Source organism: Ostrinia furnacalis, unplaced genomic scaffold (assembly GCF_004193835.3).
Source record: "Ostrinia furnacalis isolate ACB-3 unplaced genomic scaffold, ASM419383v2 OfSCF1299, whole genome shotgun sequence".
NCBI lineage: Eukaryota > Metazoa > Arthropoda > Insecta > Lepidoptera > Crambidae > Ostrinia > Ostrinia furnacalis.
In genome coordinates this window covers 1-24,834 of record NW_021131538.1, presented here as the reverse complement: position 1 = coordinate 24,834, position 24,834 = coordinate 1, and the positions used below count along the sequence as shown (strand labels likewise).

Below are 24,834 nucleotides of genomic sequence, written 5' to 3'. Positions count from 1 at the left end.
TTCATTGAATAATGTTTCCGACAAAGGTTGTCAAATTGACTGACATGTTTATCGTATAGTACAGTCCACTATGAAAATTAGCTGTAGTCTGTTTCAACTACCTATTTTAAAGTTTTTTGTCACTTTCTAAGGTTTGAATTTTATGGAATTGGGAAAGAAGTACCGAGTTTGAAGCTTTCATGAGCAGACATTGCAGTTGAATATTCAAGTTCTGAATTTGATTATTGATGAATAATAAAATAAATCCTACTAGCTCGATTGATGGTTTCATTTAATTTATTTAAACCAGGTTACCTTTAATAATATTTTTTCGGTAATTTATGAAAATATCAAATTAGCCCGTAATCCTGAATCCTGATACATAAATTTAGCCTATTAATTTAACACATGTACGACTGTACTCAGTGTTGCACTATCAAATGCAATTGAGGCGCCTCTATGCCAGGGTTTTTATGTTCCTGGTCAGGCTATACATATACAGGGTGACTGGACTGGAACTGAACCCGCCATAGCTAACACAGATGAGACATAGCTAATAGGCGTATAGAGGAGGTCATTAATTTGCTAATTATTGAACCTTACTTTCTATGGCTAAAGTTTTATAGTTTAGGAGATATTATGTCAATTTTTATACTTTTTTCAGATTTTTCCGAAATTTGACCTAAAAACTGCATTAATTTTTTTTCTCGCGTGATTTCAACAATTTTTTTTATTTGATATTAATATCGAATATGTCTTTATTCAAATAAAATAAATTTCTGATCCAGATAATGATTGAATAGCTAGTTAGGTACGAGCCGCCAAAGTTAACAAAAGTACAAACCACGATAAAAAAATCTACTTCAAATTCAATTGAAACAAAAATTAATGGTGATAATGGATTGCCAATAATCTTAAAAATATCGCCAGCTTCTCTTCTTTCCAATGATATTATATCACACGTTGTAATTGGATATTGAAATTTATCAAAAATTCAAAGTTTATGGAAGAAATTGGAGTAATAATACAAAAATTATCCATACAAAGTTGATTTTGAATTTTTTGAATTTTTTTTTTCTTTATAATGTGTACTTTTAATTTACGTTTTTTTTCTAAACCGAATAGTTTGCGTGACAGACGCTTCCAAAGTGGAAAAAAGTCGCCCACTAACTTCTAAAATAAGAAAATGAAAAATCTAAAAAAAACATAATAATATGATGATGNTTAATGGTGATAATGTATTGCCAATAATCTTAAAAATATCTCCAGCTTCTCTTCTTTCCAATGATATATCACACGTTGTAATTGGATATTGAAATTTATCAAAAATTCAAAGTTTATGGAAGAAAATGGAGTAATAATACAAAAATTATCCATACAAAGTTGATTTTGAATTTTTTTAATTTTTTTTTTCTTTATAATGTGTACTTTTAATTTACATTTTTTTTCTAAACCGAATAGTTTGCGTGACAGACGCTTCCAAAGTGGTAAAAAGTCGCCCACTAACTTCTAAAATAAGAAAATGAAAAATCTAAAAAAAACATGATGTACATTACTATAAAAACTACCAACGAAAATTGTTTTGAACGAGATCTAGTAAGTAGTTTTTTTTAATACCTCGTAAATCGTAAACCGCTTATTACCGCGTAATCTTTCATACAAATAACTTAAATTTAAAAAAAATACATATATTTCATAAATCAATGGTACAGAACCCTTTGTGCGTGAGTCCGACACACTTGGCCGGTTTTTTTATTATTTAGGATGTAATCATTTAAAGCTGAAATAACTTCATGAGGTCCTTTTAATGCATATTGTTCGGTGTATACAGTGTGTCCGGGCATGTAGTGATCAAACTTTAAAGGCGTAATCTATGAACAATTTTATCGATGAAAATACTTCAAATTTGGGGCTTGACCCATTTCTCGAAAAATTACATCGATTTAAGTTTTTAATTTTTAGTTTACATCTCTTCTTTAAAAAACAAGTGAAAGCGTGGGTAGCTTAACATTAATAGGCAAATATTTTATATCATGCGATAGCCAATAAAATTATCTATTAGTAGAAGAAGAAACCAGACACAAATTTCATACATTTTATGGGAGTAAGAATGGATTGAATTAGAAAAATACATTACTTTTTCACTTCTTTTTCAGTTATTTTCCAACACAAGAAAAACCAGGTCGTTAAGGTATGTTTTATTTGCATTGTATTTTTAGTATTTGAGCTATTCTACAAAACGAATGTAAATTTATTAGTCTACGTCTATTAGTTTCGACGTAATTGTTGAACAAAGATACCCCTTCCCAGCGGTTTCCATAGTAATCGGAATAGGTTGTGTGATTCTTTCAGGCAGTGCATTTTCGCATGTCGCGTGCGCTATGAAAACCGTTGGGAAGGGGTATCTTTGTTCAACAATTACGTCGAAACTAATAGACGTAGACTAATAAATTTACATTCGTTTTGTAGAATAGCTCAAATACTAAAAATACAATGCAAATAAAACATACCTTAACGACCTGGTTTTTCTTGTGTTGGAAAATAACTGAAAAAGAAGTGAAAAAAGCGTCTTCAGCATCGTCAGCTGACTTTGATCAATAGAGTTGTCTCTTTCAAGTTATTTGGAACCTTGGTTTCGCTCTATCGCCTCTTTTATACTATGTGTATCAAAGTAGCGAAAGAAACACAACTACGTAAAAATGAACAGAAAAGGTAGAAACAAGACAACTTAGTGTTCACAAATGCAGTCGGTAACATCAATGACTAGTTTTTTTAGTTGGTGATATGTATTTGATGCTTCCGACTGCATTTGCAAACACTAAGTCGTCTTTTTTCTATCTTTTCTGTTTATTTTTGTAATATTTGAATATTCGAATACATGTTAATTTACTATTCGAATAATAATTTGAAATTAAAAATTCGAATATTCTAATATTCGATTGCAATCTCTAATTGCATCAGAACTTTTGCTGATATAAACAACAGGTTTGTTTATTAGTAAACGCCTACAGTGAAGCGCTAATGTCGCTTGCGATAACAAGTGCGGTCGCTTGCGATAAAATGCATGTGTCGCTTACGTTAAGTTTTAGAAAAAATGTGTATTCACGATAATTTTAGCACTTGCTGTAACTTTGTAACGGTTTTTTTTTGGCGGGAAACACCAACAGGGATGGGTCCGTTACGGTTTAAAATACTAGAATCGATAAAAAACGGTTTTTTGACAAAAGTGTCGCTTACGATAATTTGGCGGTAAAGGCTCGATATTAAATATTAAAACATTTACAACTGAATCTATCGAAATTCAATAATACAATGATACAATGTCACAGTTTCTTCCTTTTCTACACCTGTCATTATTTTCTAAATTCATTCTATTGCTGTTTACTTTTAAAATAAAACCTGCCAGCAACATGTCATCTCATGATAAAATTCTATATCCTAACATTATGTTGGTAGCTCCGCCTGTAGTTTGTGCGGTTGGTAAAGATTTGCGGGTCGTTCTCTAAAATGCATATGTGTGCGTGAGCTCAAAAAATATCTATGGAGTGCCGTCTCTTACTCTTTTATGCTCTTTGATGGCCGCGGTTTGTTTTGGGTTTTGTTGTTCATGTTGTAGTGCATAGAGAAATGTTGTAGTGTTTTGGCGTAAAAACAGAAAAACCATTTAAAACAGGTTTGAATTGGATGTTTCTCATTTCCTGCAGCATTTATTGATAATTCAATACCAACAAAGTTAAATAAAAAGAAGTTTAAGTTGTGGTTCAAGTGAAAGTTTGTAAATTACTGCCGCATTCCAATCCGCATTCATGTTCTGCTACAAATAACAAAGTTTATCACTTAATCACTGAAAAAATGATTCTGTAACGCAACAAAGTGAAATCATAGTTCGACCATGGATGTATCTGACGAAAAGAAAGACGACCTAGCCTCTAAATTACTGTGCAATGGGTGCCTGTGCATGGGGCGGTCTTTACACAAAATTACTGAGGAGAAACTGGTCAGGTTCTACAGGGATGCCTTGCGGGAGATTCCATCTGAGGTATTTATTTAGTTTTAACTACAACCTTCATTCATTATTTTGTAAATGAGTAAAAAAACCTATACAAAACTTATGTACCTATCAGAAAATTTTAAACTCTCCAATCACCAGTGTCGCTTCAGGAGGCCTGAGGCTAAGACAGGCTGCTGGCATTCTGGGGGGGTTCTGGGGTGGTTGAAGTAGGAAGATAAACCACAAATCGCGCACAATAGCCCAATCATGAGGCTAAGTGCGGTACTCGATTGCCCTGCAAAACTATGTTAGTAACTAGAAAGTAAGAAAGCAGTCTAAATAAGACAGTTAAAAGACTTAGTAGGCCTTACAAAGTTTTCAGGAAACTGCTCCTTTCAATGAGCCAATTGAGGGAGCCTATGTTCAGCAGTGGACGTTCTGAGGCTGTAATGATGATGATGAACTCATAACAATACTGCTATCCCACCAACTGGTCATTATGAAAATCTTTGGGGGAGGCCTATGTTCAGCAATGGGTGTCCTATGGCTGAAATGATGATGATAACTTACTACATTATTATTTGAATGGAAGTATCACTTACTGCATTCAGACAGCAGAATAGTGATCTTTAAGTAATTTAAACCTTTATTATTGTGTTACAGACAAGTATTATAGTGTTACAGACAAGTATTATTGTGTTACAGACAGGTATTAGTGTGTTACAGACAAGTATTATTGTGTTACAGATGGGTTGTGAGCAAACAGAATTCCCTAATGTGTGCTGGGAGTGCAAGGCGTCCTTAAAGAAAGCTGCTACATTCAAAGAGCAGGTTCAGGACTGCCAAAGGATCCTCCAGGCTTATACTAATGAGGCAAGCAAATAAAATAAATCAATACTTCATACTCACATACATGCGATGCAAAGGAGTGGTAATGAGCTTAATTTGGATTAAGAGTTGCAAGTTGTGGAAGTCAACTTCTGCAAGTTTTATTGCTAGTCTAAACCGTAATTCATACAAAATTATTTAAAACATGAATTGCCATGCTTAAGGCTTGGAGAACATGGTGGAGACAGGTCACAGATAAATAATTAAAAAATAATTTAAAGTAATCAACTGTGTTTTGTTTATTGTACACAGGCAGGCAGACTTAGATCCATATTATTTTTTATTTATGAGTGTTTTAATGTAAAAAGTGTATCAAAATTTCTATCTGCCCCTAACTAATGTATGCTCTAGATGCCTGATCAATATCTCTACAAAATGGATGATTGATTATAATTAGAAGTACTAAATGACATTGCTTTTTGTCTGCCATCTTTACAGAGTCTCCGAGAATGCCTTGTAAGTGACATCGTCAGATCGTCACGGCTTCATCTACACCACAACACTCCCATATCGATCGAGCCAGTGACCCAGATGATAGAAATACCATCCAGTCCGCAGCGAGACAGACTAGACACCGAAGAATGCGTTTTCTTCAAAACCGAACTAAAAGTAGAATACTCAGGAGCAGGTTAGCTAACTAATTTAACCTTTCGAGTATCATAATCGCATTTAACCGCCTCTGTGGTCTGGCAAGACCACCTGCTTCAGACGCAGAGGTCCCGGGTTCGATTCCCAGTGGGGGCAGATTTTTCTGTTCGGTTTGGTTGGTGGTAGGGCTTGTTCTAAGTCCGCCTGGCTAGCTACCACCATCTTACCTAAGTCTGTCGCCATAACAACAATGTTAACAGCATTGTTGTGTTCCGGCAGTTAGAGGTAAGATAGCCAACTCGATCGAGCTGCGCACCTCACTGGAATGCGACTAAGATTTAACTAAATGTTAAATGCTCAATGAAACTTGAAAACCTATGTATGTTGTAACACAATTATTACAAATAAATATATTCTATTCTCACTCGCCCGTCTGTACCAGAGTGATGTGACGTCACGATTGTCAGGAGCGCAGTTAACTCGACCGGGCTGTAGGCGGCCATTAATAATGCACTTGACATTCGAGATTTTGCAATCTGTCAGATTCCTGAAGGGTTAAATAAGATTTAGAGCTTAAGGCGATTAGAGTCCTCAATGACCTTGGGCGTTTGACCTTCACGCCGCGAGCAACACCCGCGTACCCCGCACCAAAAACTCCGATTTGACACCGATCAAAAATACACGGGCATAGGTAGATACAGAATAGAAGCTCTTTCTTCATACATTACTGCCTATTATTTTAAACTTAAATTGATGAACCTTGATGTCGGTGTCATTTAACTCAGGCGTAAAGGTATTTAATAAAAATAACAAAATCCATGAACATTTTGTACGGGATAAAATTTTATTTTATTTTTCGTAAATTTTCTAATGCTTTTGTCGGTTCAGTCGTTCTCGAAATTTGAACAAACCCGACTTTATTACAAGCTTTTATTTAGCTTGCAATTTATGATGTAAAAATTACCTATCGATAGCTTACTTTATTCTGATGAATAAATGTCATTACAAGTTTTTCTCTAAAACTGATAGTTTGGCTAGAAAAAAATATTTTCTATCCACGCAGTACGCCGGCAGCGTTCGGATCGGATATAGTGACGTCATCGTCCCCGCGCCGCGCGGTCAGTGAACTTTTTTAGTAATTTGGCCATAACTTCGTCAATTTTTGTCGTAGAACAAAAATTTTTGGACTGTGTATTAAGGATTTCTTAGCCCTATAAATCTGCATTCACAGATAAAAATCGAAATGATCCTCATTGGCGAAGGTAATATTCGTCGCCAATATTTGTTACGGGGTAGATAGTGGCAAATTTTTTTGATAGTCAAAACAGAGGGATAATTTAATGGACTTAGGGATTTGTTAATTTGAGCCGACAGGACTAAGGGATATTAGGACATAGTGATTTCTCGAATTGGAAAGAGAGGACTTAGTGTTAAAGTAATTCACAAAATACACGGAAAGGGATTTTTAAGTTAAAAATTAATTGCGCCAGTCCATAGAGAAAAAAAAGCTACGTTGTTCAGTGTTGTCAGTTCAAAAACTATGAAAATGGACTTAGTGATTTCTAGAATTGGACCATCCAAATACGTTCTCGCGTAAAGCTTCTTTCTTCCAAGAATAAATTAGAGTGCAATCAATCTCCGTTTAGTATTCCGTCGGAACTAAATCAGCCGCGTCTTTCCCACTGCAGTAGTCAGTAAATAACGTGCGTGCTCAGGCGGTCAGGCAGGCCCCCTCGATCATGGGAGAATCCCGGTCATCTACTCAAAAAGAAATTGTAATGACCTTGCTTTGAAAGGAAAACCCCTTGATCCTTAAATGCCCAGGGTCCCCGTATCACGATACTTAACTGATATAATTTAATAAATAACTTAACTTTGCAGTTTGCAGCCTAAAAGTACCCCCAGCTTCGCTCAGCAATATGTTATACCCTTAGATTAATAAAAGTTATACCTACCTACAGTTTTCAGTAGGTTAGTCATCTATTTTATAATAAACAAAATATTTTATCACTAAAGGCATGTTTTAAGCTCAAGCTTAAAGGTAAGTCCTCCTACCTATCCTCAGTAGGTAGTCTACCCGTGCCAGCCAGGCGACACCGTTTTATTGCCTATAAATTATATAAAATTATTATTTGAATAATTTAGCAGCGAACGACTTTGATACAACATGTATGCATGGTTCCATTACTCAAATATTTATTGCATTAAGGTAAAGTTAGATTTTTTAGGTCACATCTTCCGCGGCTGGTTTGAGTTTTGTCCATGTTTTGTCTCTACTACACAAACAAAGATGCATACATGAAACATGATTAGTCGAGATGTATGATTGTTTGCGAGATCCAGGTTCCAGGCTGGGTACCTACATGAACATCCATGGACCCTGTCGGGCACAGACAGCATTCTCCTACCTATATCATAGGCGTAGGCCTCTAATATGACCATGAGGATTTAGGTACACTACAAGTCTTAGTATTCTTGGTCTTTTTAGGTTTGTGTTGTAAGTTTTCGTTATTTTCATTAGTTTGTCAAAACTGAAGTGATTTTGTCAGAAAACATCAAACCCATAAAAAGTCAGTCAGTTTTAGTTACATGCTCAGTAAAAAAATACAGTGTTATAACCGTTATAATGATTCCGATGGCTTGGAAAGCTACTAAACGTTTTCCTAACGTGCCTATCCACTCTCACCCCCAGTGAGTACTTAATTCAACACATGCAGCTCGAAGCGACGCAATGCGATGCATGCAATGCGATGAGACGAGGCAGGCACCGAGGCACGATGCTACGTGTGCAACTAATGTGCCTACGTAAACTAACAACCTAATTTATAAAGCTTGCCAAACCACATGGCAGTGATGGCAGCTAGACCCTTTAGCAAGGGATGGTATTGTTTTATCGCATCGCCAACCTATACATGTCTCTGACGCATTTCGCTTCTTAAAAGTTTGAAGATTTTACGGATCTCTTCAAGATCCTTAAATTAAAAACTCGCTAATACCTTATTATAAGTTACCTATACTCAGCTTAAAAATGATTGTAATTAATTTCAAAGAAAACAAATTTTCAATGCACAGGGTGGGGCAATAACAACGGATTTCAAATTTTCTTGATAAATATAACTGAAATGCATTGGCAATAAGCTTGAAGGAAACTGTTGTCGTGACCCAACTCAATAAGCAAGGTCGAAGGTCATAAGACTGACGCTGTTATTTAACCTAGCTGACGTTACAGCAGGTACCAGCCACTGCCAGGCAACTTACATATTTGGCGTACCTATCAGTATCAGTTCATTTTATTCTACCAAAATTCACGGAAACAGCAACTTAGCAACGCTTCATACATAAATGGTCTAGTTATTCCAAGTCTTTTATTTAATTTATAAGATTTAAGTTCTAAGAAATCTCGGATGTGTAAAGCAGCAGACAACAATCAGTGTAGTTTACCGAAGGCATTATCCTCAAGACCCTAAGCGAACGCCCTCGCGATGCTTCAGGGCGATGATCCCGGGCACATCCCGGGCCCCCCCTGAATAATAACCCTAGATATGCCCAATGCCCATGCCCATTGATTTATCAGCAATATTTTTATTGAGAGCGAGCGTTTAGTTACCAACACACCCAGACGCGTCAGACTGAAAATGCGAGCACGATAATTTATGATTAAAAATAGAGCATTGTTTTGGTCTCCAACTGTGTACAAAGCGCAATTCCCAGTAGCATGCAAAATTATGTTGATATACCCACCTACATATAGGTACACCCCAGGCAAGCAGCGAAACCTTCTCGAAGGTCGGTACGGCATTGCTTTGTTTACATCGGTACCATGCGCACCTCAGTCTATTTTTAAACGGGAGTACGTTGAGATTTTCAAAACATATGGGGAAATCTGACAAAAAGTGAGTTGACACATAAAATTGTTGGTATCTATCTATCTTCGATTTAAGATAGGTACTCAACAACACGCGCACCCTGTGGTTGTTTAAATAGTAAAAGTTAACCAATTTGCCTTATTTATGTTTACAGAATTAAATCAGATCGGATAAATTCACTGAGAAAACAATATGATGCCTTCTTGGAAGAGGACAAGAAAAGAAAAGAAAGAAATGAATACATTTTGGAGAAGTTGGATAAAATGCGCTATTGCAATGCTGTGGTGCCCGTTCGTCAAAAGGTAATCATTATCGACTCTGAGATAGGTACAGAAATAGGTATGTCTAAATTACTAGTTTTACTTATGTAGTCATACTAATTCAACGTGCATATTTTTTCCAGCCCACTGCATTCTCGGAAACTCGCGCAGTTTCTTTCTATAATCCACCAAAGCAAGCTGTAGAAAGTCTCCCAAGCGACCCTTACAACGACCAGCGCCTCCTTCAGCGGCCTCTAGAGGTGCCAAAACAACACATTGACGAAACGATCCTGCAAGAAATTAGTAAAAAATACATTCTTATCCCTAAAGTAAGACCAGCTCATGATGACTTCGCTACAGAAACACCGTCTAAAATAGAAGATAACACGGACTGGAAAAGCAAATACCAGATTTTGGAACAGATAAAGAAAGAGGAAAAAGAACAAGACAGTCCTACGCATCACGAAATATTGCAAACTGCAAATAACACTTATGAAGAAACGATCACTAAAGATAAAGAACATCCAGTCACCGAATACATTAATAAAATTCCAGACAATATCATTTCTGAAAATAAATTATCTTATAATTTACAAACTTATCCCAAGGATAACGTAATAGACGAACAAAGATACTATGATAATAACATCGAAACACTGGAAGTTTCCAATGACAACTTAGATAATCCCAAAAATAACATCGAGACAACCAATCCTCATGATACAGTAAATGACAATTTTGTGAATTACGAAAATAACTATGAAGATAATGTTTACGAACAAATGTCTATAAATAATATTACAGATATTTCAGAAAAAAATATAAATAACTATGAATACACTCAAAAGTTGGATGAAAGTAGAATTAATAGCACAGAAGAAGATGCTGTTATGAAAATGAGCGGCGAAAATTCTGCGAAAATATATCCAGAAGCTGACTCAGATCAAACTAATATTCCATCTATTCCGTCCGTACCACCTGATGCTGACTCTAATGAGCAACCTAAAAGAGATAATGAAAACCATCAACAAGTCTATACCAATCAAGAAATTTATTTAGACAGAGAAGAGGTAGCCCCAGTGCAGGATATGAATGCTAGCGATTTCGTTGACGAAATAAATAATGTCGTCCCTGAAAGCAACCCCAATATGGCCGCAGATACTGAATATCCAATTGAAACAATTAATGTCCAAGATTTTACACCTCATGATGATGTGCAACTGCAAGACGGTATTAATATTAATCCCCAGCCACAAGTGTTGGTTGGCCAAGATGACCTGACTTATCATTATGATCCTGTAGTAGAAACTGAAAACGCTATCGACGGCACAAAAACGTTCGGAACCGAACAGAATCAAGATTTTTACAATGAACATGGTGACCAAAATTACGATTATACTGAGGAGGGCGTTGCGGATAATTATAATACAGAACAGATAACACCGAACGAAAACTATGAACAAAATGAATATGCGTATTATGAAGGAGCTCAAACAGAACAACCTTATCCGGAAGCAAATGATAACGAAGTAACTTCACAACGTTACGACCAAAACTACGAGCAGCAGTATGGTGTGGCTTATGACCAAGAAGCTTATCAGCAGCAGGGGTACGCGCAAGGGCTCGAACAAACGGAATATGCTGAACAAATGCAACACTATGAAGGTCAAGATCAAACACAACAAGATTTCGAGAAAGTCCATTATGAAAATCAAGACAATCTTACGCCACAATACGTCGAGCAACAATTAGATAATGAGCAAGGATTCACCGAGAAACAAGACGAAAATATTGAAATTACTAACGTAGAAAAATCTGGAGACTTTCAGCAAGTTGGCGATCAACAAGTAATACAGTAAATTTAATATTATTTATTATTGCCTGTGCTATGTATATCGTAGTTTATTGCATTTGCCTCGATAGCCTAATGTTATTAACTTTCTAAACAATAACGTTTATGACTACATAGAATTTTTCGGTAGTTTGATGTAGGAAAGGTTTATGAAATAAAACTTTAAATGATGTTGTCACTTCACAGTGTTTTATTTAACTGAATTACGAATGCTACAAATATACAATTCTTAAATAGATAACAACATGATCACTCCTGTAAAGGCATTTTTTCTAATACAGATGCTTGTTCTGGAATAAGGGGTTCTCTGGGAATTTTCCAATGGTACTCTGTCCAAGGCAGCCTATCCAAGCCAGTTGCCCAATGATGAATACGACACCGAACATTCACTTTCTCGGTTTTATTGATCTGTAACAGTAACAAGTACCATAAGACCTTTGTACCTTTGGTTTCAAAGCTTGATTTTATGTTTATCATTTATGAAGAAACTTACTGTAACTGTAACGTAAAATTCTTTATCCTGCAGAGAAAGATCTGGCCCTTTTATTGTTACGGGCGGCATTTCGATGGCATCTTCAGGAACCACGAAACCAGCTTTCCGGAAAGATGTCCTAATATGCCAGGGTTCCAAAGTCCATGGCACTAGTTTATTCATCGTAATTTCCAACACGAGCCGTGACAAACATCCAATAGTCTGAGGAAGATACAATTAAGATCTAGTCACGTAGGTAATCGAAATTGAGTAATAGGAACGTAGAAATAAGGAGATCCTTATCCATACATTTTGATGATGTGAGACATTGTGTGACAACAAGCCTTGTGGTGGCAGTTCTTTCATATTACAAAGCAATTTTTGCGAAAGTAGAGCAAAGTTAGTTTTTCGAAATTATTTCGAGTTAGGTTTTGAAACTCTGTCATATTATGTTAGATTAGCTTTTTAGCACCGTGTACTCAAAAATTATCTGTTGTGCTCAAAGTCAGCTGGGAGAGAATGCCATGCCATATCGTTATTAAAATTTATTAGCGAATTGAGTCGCTTCTCAAATTAAATTCAGGAAGGTCGTGGTGTGGTCGTGGGTTCGAGTCCCGCCTTAGGCAGTTCGATTTTTTCAAGTTGTTTATTTAAAATTTAGAATGCCATATGGCATTAAGCTCGCCTTTTTTTGTACGTATCATTCTTATGTGTGTGCAATAGTTTTTCGGAAGTTAGATTAGTAACTTATTCAAAAGTTAGATTATAGTTAGTAAGATTTTTGAAAGAAAGATTTTCGGTATAGAAATTTAGAAATTTAGGTTTTCGATGTTTTCGAATGTCAGTTTAAGGCTAAGAATTTATAGCGCGATTTTCAGGCTTATTCCACTATTCCCCGTTGACAATCTCCAATTTGGCGTTAACGGGGAATAGTGAACAAAAAGTTCACTTATCCCTGTTGACGGGGATTGTCAACGGGGAATAGTGGATTAAGCCGATTTTCACCCGCGCCCACGGCGGTTGCGGGCCCGCAGCTACTGTAGAATTCAGATACTTATGTAAAAACTAATGCACATCTCACGACGCGGTTTTCGCCCGCAGCGGGCGCGGTTGTATGCGGGCGACCATTTTGTACCAGTGACTTAGCGCACGGCGCGATTTAAAATTGCGCCAAGAGTTCAATAACCGCGCAAATACCCGCTCCTGTGAGTTTTGAAATAAAACCGCAATTCCACAACCATTAGAATGTTAGGCCTTCGAAAGTTAGGTTTCGAATTTTTTTTTTTTCATATTGGGTTTTCGTAATATTACGTTTCGAAGGTACAGTTATCGTAATTAAATTTTTCAAGTTAGGTTTTCGTAAGTTACATTATTTTAAAGTACCTAAGATTTTCATAACTTCTAGGGTTAGGTTTTAAGTTTTTCAAGTTAGGTTTTTTGATATTTTTATTATTGGAAAAGTTAATTTTTTGTGTGTACCTACCTAACATTTTTGAAAGTAGGCTAATTAACTTTTTGCATACCTGGTCTTCAAATTTGATTTCGGTTTCCGAAATTTTATAATTTTAGGTTTTCAGAAATAAGTTTTTCATGTTGTTTTAGTAAGTTAATACATTATTGAAAGATTTTTAAAATTAGGTTTTTCGAAAGTTAGGATGTACTATCGGGGACTCGGACGCCTTGACACTTTAAGGGCCTAAATTGTTTGCACACACACGCTCGATTAAGCTACGCCCCCATTCATTCATGTTACGGGTCTAAGCAGCGTCGGCGCACCACTGTAGATGTTTGCCCTAGCAAACCAAGCTTTATGTAAAGCGTTTAGGATTGAGTATTGCTTAGCTTACCCGCATCCGTAGCGCTCGTTTGGCAACGTCGCATTTTAGTAAATTTGAAACCCAATAAAGAATCGCTACAAAATGTTATATGGGGCTTCGTGTAAAAATTGAACTAGCGATTGCCCGCTCGGGTCACAAAATTGCTATCGCACATTCCGAGGTAACTGTGCAATTTCCTGAGAAAAAAGTAGCCCTTTCTATAATTATTGTTGATATTAAGATTGTAAATCTCATGATATTAGTTTAGCTAGTTGAGGCGAGAAATGCGTACAAAATCATACAGTCACTTTCGAATTTTACTTGTTTAATAGGTATTTAATTTATTCGGAACTTATAATTTATAAACTATATGTTATTGAATTAATTAGGAAATAGTTAAGGAATATTTGTGGCTTAAAAACAATTATTGTAAGATCTGGCTACTTATAGTTACGGTCAAAGTTAGGTGGTGCAACTCAGCCTAAAACTAAGAAAGATTGAAGAAAAAGAAACATTTCGTTTTAAACCTTAACCGTATGACAATAAAGTGCACAATGGTATTTCGTATTGCAACCTAAGCCCTGATTGTCTCTTATTGGTCGTAGTAAAAATATAGTAAAATGCGTAACCAATTAGAGACGGGGTGACCACGTGACCAGAGCGATGCGCTTACGCTAAAATTTCTACAAAGTGGTCAGGCGGAAGAGTCCTCGATAGTACCTAATAATTCAGTTTTCGTAAGTTTACGAAAGTCGTGTTTTATACTAGGTTTTTTAGTTTTTTTATATTAGGTTTTCGAAATTAAGTTTTTGAAGTTAGCATTTTCGAAAGTTAGGTTTTGAAAAGTTAAGTTTTAAATAATTTTAGACTTCGAAATCAGGTTGTCGAGTTGTCTTTGAAAGTTAGGTTTTCTCACAAAATTTTTTGAAGTTATTGACTAATAAAAGAAGAAGAAAACTTACTCTATGTACGTAGGGTGAACTGTACTGGTTTTCCTGCTTTGGTTTGTTGGTCTCACTTTTGTACTTTTCAATATTATCAGGACTTGCATAAACTGCAAGTCCGGGTAACAGATAATCACGGTATGCTATTGCCGAACGCAAAGTTATCAAATCACCAGCTTTGCCAACACCTAGAATTAAAAAAAACTAAATAAGTAACAGGCATTCTGCAATAAGGGAAATAACTTTGAAAGTTAATTTTCAAGTAGGTGACATTAAAATTAACTTTCAATGTACTAGTACTATGTGGCATCATGAGTACATTATTACTTATTTTTAAAAGTCAACGAATATTCTTACCATCAACAAAATCTTTCAATATTACTGTCATATCGGGCTTTTTCAGTGTGTTTGTATCTTGAACCAAATCATATATGAAGTGTCTAGCTCTCATTTTAGGAACCTTGCCTCCTTGCTTGTGAGGTGGTGGAGGAAATCGCCGTTTCAAAATAAATGTGTTCTGTAAAATAACCAAAAAATGAAGACATATGTTTATAAACTTTTATAAACCAATTTTGCAGAATATTTTAATAATGGCTGGGCTGGGACCACTAAGTGTCTTGTGACTTAAAGGATAATAGGTACTACGGTTAAGCATCCGTGTAATGTAAATGCTATGGGATACGATAAAGTAAATAATCACTACATTCACCGATGCAGTTGTAAGATTATCTGATCTTACCCTTGTTTGTTGTTTCAGCCAACTTTGTCCCGGTGAGATTGTTTTAGATAAAAAACCACTTAGTCCTAACATTTTTATTAGTTTTATATTGTTTGCCGTATGTTAGGAAAATAAATTATAAAGAAAAGATACAAATTGGCATTATTGGGTAACAATTTGAGGTTAGAATTTTTTTTTAAATAATTTTTGACATTGACAGATATAGGGATGTCGAAATCCTGGGAAAATGTTGGAAAATATGGGAAAATGACCGACGCGTTTCATAGATCTTACAACACCCTATCGAGCTAAACTCTAAAGCCTTGTTCACACCAGTCAAGTAATCGGAAGACTGTGGTTTGTTTATATTTGTCTATGGCTACTTATAGTTTTTTTTAGTCTGTGACAGTGACTGACACTGTCTGTCCTGTCTCTGTCTGTGAGGACTTTTTGGCGGGCTTTTGAACGCACTAGGCGCGATTTTCGAAGCCAATTTTGTATTTTTCTCTTTTTGTGTTATAAATAGTTATCTATCTATTGGAAGTCGTTAAGTCAACTTAAAACTCGACTATGCCGGACGGGGACGGTAAGGACCCGCCCAGGGGCAAGGAAAAAAGGAAGGCACCAAACAGAGATCACACCTATACGAGTGCAGATGAAGATTTCTACAAACCGTACGTAAAACCAGGGTATAGAAGGCTATTCGCGGAGAACACGGTGAGTGGCGAGTTTTCTGTATTTGTGGAAAGCACGAAAGATAATGAGAAGATCGGGAACAACAATCCCATCCTGACTACCAACCTTTTCAAAAATGAAATCAAGGGCATTACCAATCTTAAAAGAATTAACGCCAATAAAATATGTGTCACATTTTCCCAGTCCAGTAATGCCAATAACTTCCTGAAAAACGATCCCTTCCTAACCAAACACCAACTCAAGGCATACATCCCAGCCACAGCAGTAGAAACAGTCGGCGTGCTTCGCTTTGTACCCACTAGTATCAGCAATGAGGAACTTTTTAAGAAACTCTCGTAACCTCTGCATTTTATGATCCACAACTTAAACTTACTCAAAGTCATAAAATTGAAAGCCACTGTAGTATCTTTACTGCAGAAAGTTATGCTATCCTCTTAGCACTTAAACATATCTGTACATGTAATCCACCATCTGACAATATTATTATTCTAACTGACTCTAAAAGCGTATTACTAGCTCTGGAAAATAACTCTTGTAAATATAATTTGAATTATATAATTTATGATATTAAGAAATTAATTAATAACATATATAGACTTACTGGTAAGACACTGCTCTTCCTTTGGGTACCATCGCACCGTGGCATCAGGGGGAATGAAATTGTTGATCTGGCTGCAAGGAATGGCTTTGATGTTGACCATTCTACGTTGTTGAAGTTACCTCACACTGACTATCAAGCCGCAATCAGTCAAGACCTGAAAAAGATATGGCATGAGTACTGGACTATTACTAGTATGGAAAAGGGAAAATGGTATGCTAAGATCCAAGGAAGCCCGCCCGCCAAACCTTGGTACCATCGGAGGAATGAGAATATAGATAACAGGAAGTTCATAACCATAATAAATAGGCTGAGATTTGGCCATTGCCACGCTCCCACTCACCTGAAGAGGCTTAACTTGATTCCGAGCGCTGAATGTACATATTGCAATGAAGAGCTTGCCGATATGGAACACATAATCCTGAAATGTAGAAGTTTTGGAATCCAGAGACTGGTCATGATCGATGACCTTCAATCTATTTGTGAACGTGTACCACAGTCGTTGGACGAACTCCTCAAGGATCCGAAACTTTTCAAACCCTTATATACTTTCGTGGTTTCAACTCTGGGAACTATTTGAGAAATTGAGAAGAGTAAGAACTAAGAAAATATCAGTGAATCACAGTGAATCAGTGAAGTGAAGTGTCAAACACAGTTGTCATGTGTCAAATTCAAACAAAAGTTCAACGGACTTCAAAGACTGGCTTATAAGGGCATGCACCCAGAGCCGTGAAAAACTATATTAAAAAAAAAAAAAAAATCTGTCTGTGATTTTTTTATTCGGTTTTTCGTGGCGTCTGATGCATTGCATACAAAATAATTTGATCAATAAATATTAATTTCTAACATCAATATCTCCGAGATTCGCGATTATATCTTCCCAAGGGAAATAACTTAATATGGATGATGAAGTTAGTTCGGATTTACAGGTAGGTAAAAGACAAAATGAGGTTAAGTAAGTACAGTATGGAGATTTTTGGATTTATGTTGTTTGTCATTTTTCGTATTGCAGAAGTGTTTATCAGAAGACGGGCAAATGGAAACGGATGAAGGACCGCTCATAAATGAAAATTCGAATGGGCTTTCGCACCTTCTGACAGAGGGAGAGTTCAATAGCGTGGATGCCGTTGTAGCGGACGAGTCGTCAACGTCGAACCAAGGTTTTCTGAATGCGGTCGAGTTGTCTGCGGGTAGCGTGGGGGACTACTTGGATAACAATGCGGATGGCTTTAATACTGACTCTTTTGATGTCGGGGACAACGCGGTCACTTTTCCGAGTGATTCCTTGAGTAACGTGCTCTCCGACGGTGACTCGATGCCTATCGATCCTCAGTTTAAAGCGACCGCTTTTGACACTGATGGTGATGTTACAGACAGTCAGAAGACCAAGATGGACACTGATTTTGAGCAGGAGAGCATTAGTGAAATGTCCAATGACGTAAACTCGGAGAGAGTGGAAGAAATTCCAGCTAAGATGGATGACGAGAGTGCTACCGGTGATGATAAATTTGCGGAAAATCTTGAGGCCACTAATGATAGTACACTTGAACAGGATACTGAGGCCGTACAAAATGATACACTGGTCAGTAACTTCATTAATTCTTCTAACACCTGTATGAGCTTGCAGTAACTTCAGAGAATATTTTAAATAGATGCATCTTAATATCATAATTAATTACAGAGTAAAATAATTCAATCTGCCCTTACAATAAACATGCGCAGTGTCTGCTATAGTCATGTGGTGGCTTCATGTTTCACCAATAACTTAGAATGTGTGCTGCATGTGCTATGGCCCAATATATGCTTAGTGTTGTGAAAATGTGCTATAAATGAATTGATAGTTTTATGCTAAAATATTAATAAAAAATAACATTGTTTTAGGATGAAGCTTCAGAAACAGCTCAACTGGAAATACCTGAATCAAATAAATTGGAAAAGGTTAGATTAAACTTAATACTTATTTAGTCTAGATCTTTTAAAGCAGTTTTTTAAATTTAATACATAATATTCTTGTCAAAATTGTTTCTACTCTAGTAATATTACATATTATTTTATATTTTTCATGCACAATTGACTAAATGTTCTCTTTTAATAAATTTTTAACCAACTTTTGTATGATACTCTTAAAATGGACACAAAGGTATTTGTAAGTTTTAAATAATTTTATTTTTAAATACTTGTATGTATTACATAAAAATAATATTAACAGAATCAGCAAGCTGACCAAGTGGTGGTAAAATCAGAGCCGGATACAGAGAATCCTGAGAGTCCCCTCAAAGAAAAGTTATCTATACAGATAAAGAAGGTAAAATTTAAATTAAACCAAAAGCAACGCTTAACTATAATGACCAATAACAGATGGATTATTCCACTTTGCTCACCTGGTGATATCATTTGCGTGATCAAAGTCACTAAAAACTCCTAATAGAAGAAAGTTATATTTTACCTAGAATTTTAACAACATATTGATATTTTCTTGGTTTATTACATAGGAAATTAAAGATGAAGATGATGACTACATGGACCAAAAGCCAAAAGAAGAATTAAAGGAACTTAAAGATGGTTCTGTGGACCAAAAGCTAAAAGATGAATTGAAGGTGGATATCAAAAAAGAAATAAAAACAGAGGTAGGAGTTACTAAGAATAAAATTGTTATTTTAAGATTAACCAAATGTTTTGTCTGTTTATATTTCTCAAAATGACAATTAAAATTAACTATTAATTATGTACAACTATCTCTTACAAACTTAATTTAACCATAATTACTGAATAAAACAGGGAGGAGGGGCTGAGGAAACCGAAGTAGTTTCTGAGGATGAGCTGCCAACTGTACAAAAACCAAGTGTCAAGGATGCAGAGAATGTCTCTGACGATGAGCTTCCAGGTCCGAAACCAGCTGACTTACCTGCCGATACAGAGGTTTGTTTCAAACATAAGTAAATGCTCTAAAATATTTACACCAAATTGTCACTGTCAGTTCCATAAACCAGTAGGTTTTCAGAAGATACAAAAAACTGTATAATTTTTAAGTTTGGATTTGACATACATCCTTTTGAACTGACAGCAACGAAATTTCTGTTAATTATAAATGTGTTTGTGTTAAAGGTGGTTTCAGAAGATGAGCTCCCTGCATCTAAAAAAGAGTCGCGTAAGAGAAAGCCCGATGAAGAAAGAGATGGATATGACCCTGGATCACCCACTTCAGAGAGTGAATCTTCTAATAAAAAGCAAGCTGTGGCTAAGGTAACACATAGTTTGAATGAGGGTTTGCGCGAATGTAAAATCCGCCAGATGGCAATACGTAGACGCGAGGTCCAAATGCTGTATGATTGGTTATTTTTGACATGACATTGACAGATAATCCACCAATCACGCAGCAGTTAGACCCCACATCCACGGCCCGCCATCTAGCGGATCTTTCATTCGCGAAAACCCTCATTTAATGCATTTTTGAAACGCAATAATTGAACAAAGATTGACAATTTTATTTACTTTGCAGAATGGTGAAAGCAAACCTGTCCCTGCTGAAAAACGTTCATCCATTGATGAGAAACCCAAGAAAAAGACCCTTCCAGAACTTGACAAGTATTGGAAGGTCGTCAATGATGACCCCACTGATTTCACTGGCTGGACATATTTACTGCAATATGTAGATCAGGAGGTACTTACATGAATAACTTTGATAATTATGTACTTGTATGAATGATAAGTTAATACTATGATGAATAACTTTTGCTAATCTTATTGCTTTGTGAAGCGATGAGAACTGAATCTCTATGTAGATTGGCAAGGGCCAACTGAGTGACACTATACAAATAAATATGACAGTAAGATGTGTAAGCTTGAGCTAAGGAGCGTATACTGTTGCTTGCAGAGCGACGTGGAGGCAGCGCGCGAAGCCTACGACGCGTTTCTGTCGCACTACCCGTACTGTTACGGCTACTGGCGAAAGTATGCCGACTATGAAAAACGTAAAGGAAGTAAAAAGAAGTGCCTTGAGGTGAGTTCATACCTCTAGTCACAAATATATTATTATTTAAGTCACTTGGTGAGTTGGTAATGCTTAATACACCTGACTGATGACATATTTCAATGTGCCTTCTTAACACTTGGATTTTTAATTGTTTTAGTCATAACTGGTATTTTGCAATTATTTTTTTTCCCAACAGTGCGTCGAGGCCCACGATGTTCGTAAGGCAAAGCCGCCCGTTGGCACCGGAGCGTTATATTACCATCGCATAGAATCGTTTTTAGTGGTTCATTGTTTGTGCTGTATATTTGATAGATCAAATGCATTTATTTATGATTCTTTGTACACGCATGATATATTGTAATATTTGTACCATGTATATTATTTAAGTACGTGCATTGAGTGGACATACTTAAGATGTATTATGTAAACTAATCCATGTTAGCATGGAGCGCAGCGGTCCTCGTATTTAGCCATTGAATGGCGTTAGGACCGGCCGGCGGCGGCGGCGGCGGCGGCGGCGCGCCGAGTGCGAACAGGTGTAATATGCCAAGACAAACATTTTATACATATACATAGATCGGCGAGGCGTTGCGTATCCGTGAGCTCGCTACTCAACGTCTCGCTTTTTCTATTCAAAATTATATGAAACATGAATGCTATTTAATATTCCCTTGCTTCATAGTGTTGTCGCACCGACGGCAATGCTTGTTTTTTCAGGTGCTCGTTTAAAGCTTATCATGCATTTCAGGTATTGGAAAGAGGATTGAAAGGGATACCTCTGTCTGTGGACTTATGGATACACTACCTGAATCACATTAAATCAACGAGAGCTGAGGACCACGCCTTTATCAGATCGCAATACGAGAGGGCAATTGGTATGTTGTGTAGAGATATCAATGGTTTTTAAAGATAGTGAATTTATACTAACTGTCTAACTGTAACTTTTTATTTTGTGCAGAGGCTTGTGGTTTGGAGTTCCGTTCAGATCGCCTTTGGGAATCTTACATCAAGTGGGAGGCTGAAAACGGCTCGGCTCTCAACGTCACAAGTATCTACGACAGGCTGTTGGCCACGCCCACCCTCGGCTACACCTCACACTTTGACAAGTATGTTACCTATTGTTTTTACAGTATCTATGATTGCTTTATTGTGTTAAGTTTGGACTTTATGATTGTAGTGCACTGATAATTTGGTCCGCTTATGTGTGTAGCAACACTAGGGGCGCCTTCAAATTAGGGACGTGAGCAACGTCACTATCGTGGTAGTAGTGATGATACAACTGCGCTTCTAGAAATTGTATGAAAACTAAAGTCCGGTCGCCGAGCAGATAGAATTTCGTACAATGACCTCAAGCTACCCATCCTTATCGCTCGCGCGTAATTATATTGCTGTCGCTCTCGAATACTTACCTACTATGCGACGGGCGGCTGCAGCGAGTGTGCGAGCGCGACGTCACGCCCGCCAAGTGCGCACTGAACTCGATCGGGTTGTACTTCATTGAGTGGTTGTGTTTGCAGTTGATTGCGTACAAAAATGTCATTAAATGTATGACAACTTTACAGCGCCCCTAGCGGTTAAGAACTAAAATCATAATAGAATTTTTAAACTCGTGGTAAGCACATTGTACTACTTCATTACTGAGTGGTGGCGTGTTTGCAGTTTCTAAGAGCACGTGATGTCGGAGCCGCTTTCCAAAGTTATACCTGAAAGATCAGAGGTGGAATTGTGTAAAGCAATCGTAATCATTTGACAGTTCATAACGTACGATAAAGTCAGTTAAACAAAGCGTTTGACAGAATAATCGTACGTTATGAACTATACGTTATGTGGGCGGGAGTTTGCATCGTGCGGTCCACACAGCTTATGACCGCAGTCTGTGGAGGAACACTATCTGTGGTCGCGATCCTCATCAGTGAGGGACCGAGGAAGAAGAAGAAGAATGAACTGTCAAATGATAACGATTGCTTTAAACAATTCCACCTCTGATCAGACGCCAGTGCTTCATCGAGTGTTGTGTAATTGTGTTGCAGTTTCCAAGAGCACGTGATGTCGGAGCCGGTGACGGGCGTGGTGACGCAGGCGGAGCTGGTGCGGCTCCGCGGCGAGGTGCGCGACGCGGCCGGCGCGCAGCCGCAGCTCGACCTGCCGCCCGGCGAGGACGAGCCCGTCGACCACGTGGTCAGTACCGCACTACACTACACCTCCCGGAGCACGCGATGCGGAGCCGGTGACGGGCGTGGTGACGCAGCCGCAGCTCGACCTGCCGCCCGGCGAGGACGAGCCCGTCGACCACGTGGTCAGTACCGCACTACACTACACCTCCCGGAGCACGCGATGCGGAGCCGGTGACGGGCGTGGTGACGCAGCCGCAGCTCGACCTGCCGCCCGGCGAGGACGAGCCCGTCGACCACGTGGTCAGTACCGCACTACACTACACCTCCCGGAGCACGCGATGCGGAGCCGGTGACGGGCGTGGTGACGCAGCCGCGGCTCGACTTGCCGCCCGGCGAGGACGAGCCCGTCGACCACGTGGTTAGTAGTCCACCGGACCGGAGCGGAGAGGAGTTCAAATCTCTGTTTTAGGGGAGAGAAAGCTCACTTATGCCCGTTTTCACCATCAATCCCTAATTTTTAAGTGACCCCTATGAGAACAAAATGCCTGTTATGTATTACCATAGGGGTCACTTAAAAATTAGGGATTGATGATGAAAACGGGCATTAAGCTGCCTAAAAGCGTTTCCATCGAAGCAGTGAGGAGACGAGAGCAAGCACGAACTAAAATTCGTTATTTACACGTCACGTCTCCGCTCAGCCTAAGGAACATGGTTTAGCAGAACGGGGAAAGATGTGCACGAAGCGGGATGGAGCTCCGCGTTAATAATGGATTCTTAAATTAGGTTATTGATGAGTTTTTAGGCATAGCCTTTCTAAAAAGACAACCTATCCTCAAATCAGTAAATAGGCCGATTGAGTCGGAAAAAAGTGACGTCATAAATTTTATCTTTTTCGTTAGTCATATTTTGACAGCTTTTAGTCACATTATGTCAATCGCCTGGTGGTGTCAACTTGACACTTGCCTATGTCATTCTAGCACATGGTGTCAATAACGTTAATTTCTCACTACAGGCTTCAGAAGAAGAAGCTCAAGCAATCAAGGAGCGCATCATAGCAGCGCGGCGGAAGGTGCACAAGACGACCGGCGAAGAGGTCGCCGCTCGCTGGGCGTTTGAGGAGGGCGTGAGTATATTCCCGTTTTTTTAAACTAGCGATTGTTTAAGCAGTGCGATTGCATGTAAAACGGCTAAGTTAAAATTGTGAGCAATAAATACGGCATCGACGAATATACTTTAACCATCAAACCCTAAGCAGTCGCATGAGACCGCGGTAACAATTGGTTTTTATTGTCTCGATTCGCGGGTATATACAGGGTGCTAGGTAAATGGGTATATGAGCCGACACTAGCCCATGTTAACATGGGCATATAAATGGTATGGTGAAGTCAGATATTTGATATCATTTTATTTTTTTAAATTTTCATACAAAATATTTTTTATAAAATCCGATTTGTATGAAAATTAAAATAATTAAAATGAAGATATCAATTTTCTGACTTCACCATACCATTTATATGACCATGTTAACATGGGCTAGTGTCGGCTCATATACCCATTTACCTAACATCCGGTATAGTATTTGAAAGGCTACAATATAACCCATAGATCAATGGGATGAGAATGAGTGAATGATTGCACTATGCAAGTTACCGTAATCTGACGTCAATCAATGGCCATAATAATGCTTTGAACTGAAAGCATGGATGATCTGATTTAATTTATTATTTAATGGTTTTGTAGTTAGTATGATGGTATATTATTTTTTGCTCCCAGATCAAGCGTCCGTATTTCCACGTGAAGCCGCTGGAGCGCTGCCAACTGAAGAACTGGAAAGCGTACCTGGAGTGGGAGAAGCAGCACGGCTCCTTCCGCCGCGNCTGGAGTGGGAGAAGCAGCACGGCTCCTTCCGCCGCGCGCTCGTGCTGCACGAGCGGTGCCTCATCGCCTGCGCGCTCTACGAGGAGTTCTGGATGCGGGTGAGTCTAGTACTGAACTGGAAGGCGCACCTGGAGTGGGAGAAGCAGCACGGCTCCTTCCGCCGCGCGCTCGTGCTGCACGAGCGGTGCCTCATCGCCTGC

At 38.0% G+C, this 24,834-nt stretch overlaps 4 protein-coding genes across 7 annotated transcripts; 3 read left to right on the top strand and 1 right to left on the bottom strand.

Annotated features, from left to right (window-relative positions):
- The first annotated feature begins 3,676 nt into the window (after positions 1–3,676).
- Positions 3,677–5,781, top strand: LOC114352246 (uncharacterized). The gene is made up of 4 exons (XM_028303767.1): positions 3,677–4,018; positions 4,718–4,843; positions 5,297–5,486; positions 5,726–5,781. Exons 1-4 carry the CDS (start codon positions 3,872–3,874, stop codon positions 5,779–5,781), a joined length of 519 nt encoding a protein of 172 aa, XP_028159568.1. The 5' UTR covers positions 3,677–3,871.
- Positions 5,782–7,031: 1,250 nt separating this feature from the next.
- LOC114352265 (putative uncharacterized protein DDB_G0282499) lies at positions 7,032–11,602 on the top strand. 4 transcript variants are annotated; one of them, XM_028303798.1, is made up of 4 exons: positions 7,032–7,221; positions 7,328–7,487; positions 9,467–9,614; positions 9,716–11,602. In XM_028303798.1, exons 3-4 carry the CDS (start codon positions 9,576–9,578, stop codon positions 11,429–11,431), a joined length of 1,755 nt encoding a protein of 584 aa, XP_028159599.1. In that variant the 5' UTR covers positions 7,032–7,221; positions 7,328–7,487; positions 9,467–9,575; the 3' UTR covers positions 11,432–11,602. The 4 variants fall into 4 exon arrangements, with proteins under 4 accessions (XP_028159599.1, XP_028159598.1, XP_028159595.1 ...); XM_028303797.1 differs by having other exon boundaries at positions 7,032–7,487; XM_028303794.1 differs by lacking the exons at positions 7,032–7,221; positions 7,328–7,487 and adding an exon at positions 7,524–8,137.
- On the bottom strand, positions 11,592–15,591 carry mRpL9 (mitochondrial ribosomal protein L9). The gene is made up of 5 exons (XM_028303800.1): positions 15,397–15,591; positions 15,015–15,174; positions 14,676–14,845; positions 11,918–12,118; positions 11,592–11,832 (listed from the first exon to the last, which is right to left on the bottom strand). The coding sequence occupies exons 1-5, from the start codon at positions 15,466–15,468 to the stop codon at positions 11,674–11,676; spliced, it is 762 nt and encodes a 253-aa protein (XP_028159601.1). The 5' UTR covers positions 15,469–15,591; the 3' UTR covers positions 11,592–11,673.
- Positions 15,592–17,435: 1,844 nt separating this feature from the next.
- On the top strand, positions 17,436–24,828 carry LOC114352264 (pre-mRNA-processing factor 39-like; the record flags this gene model as incomplete). Its single annotated transcript, XM_028303793.1, has 16 exons — positions 17,436–17,598; positions 17,682–17,829; positions 18,043–18,251; positions 18,551–18,607; positions 18,879–18,974; positions 19,162–19,296; positions 19,448–19,588; positions 19,775–19,912; positions 20,169–20,330; positions 20,544–20,669; positions 21,391–21,517; positions 21,601–21,748; positions 22,673–22,820; positions 23,769–23,879; positions 24,530–24,595; positions 24,634–24,828. Coding segments are annotated over exons 1-16 (2,037 nt in total), but the record flags the coding sequence as incomplete, so codon positions are not given.
- Between the last annotated feature and the right edge of the window lie 6 nt (positions 24,829–24,834).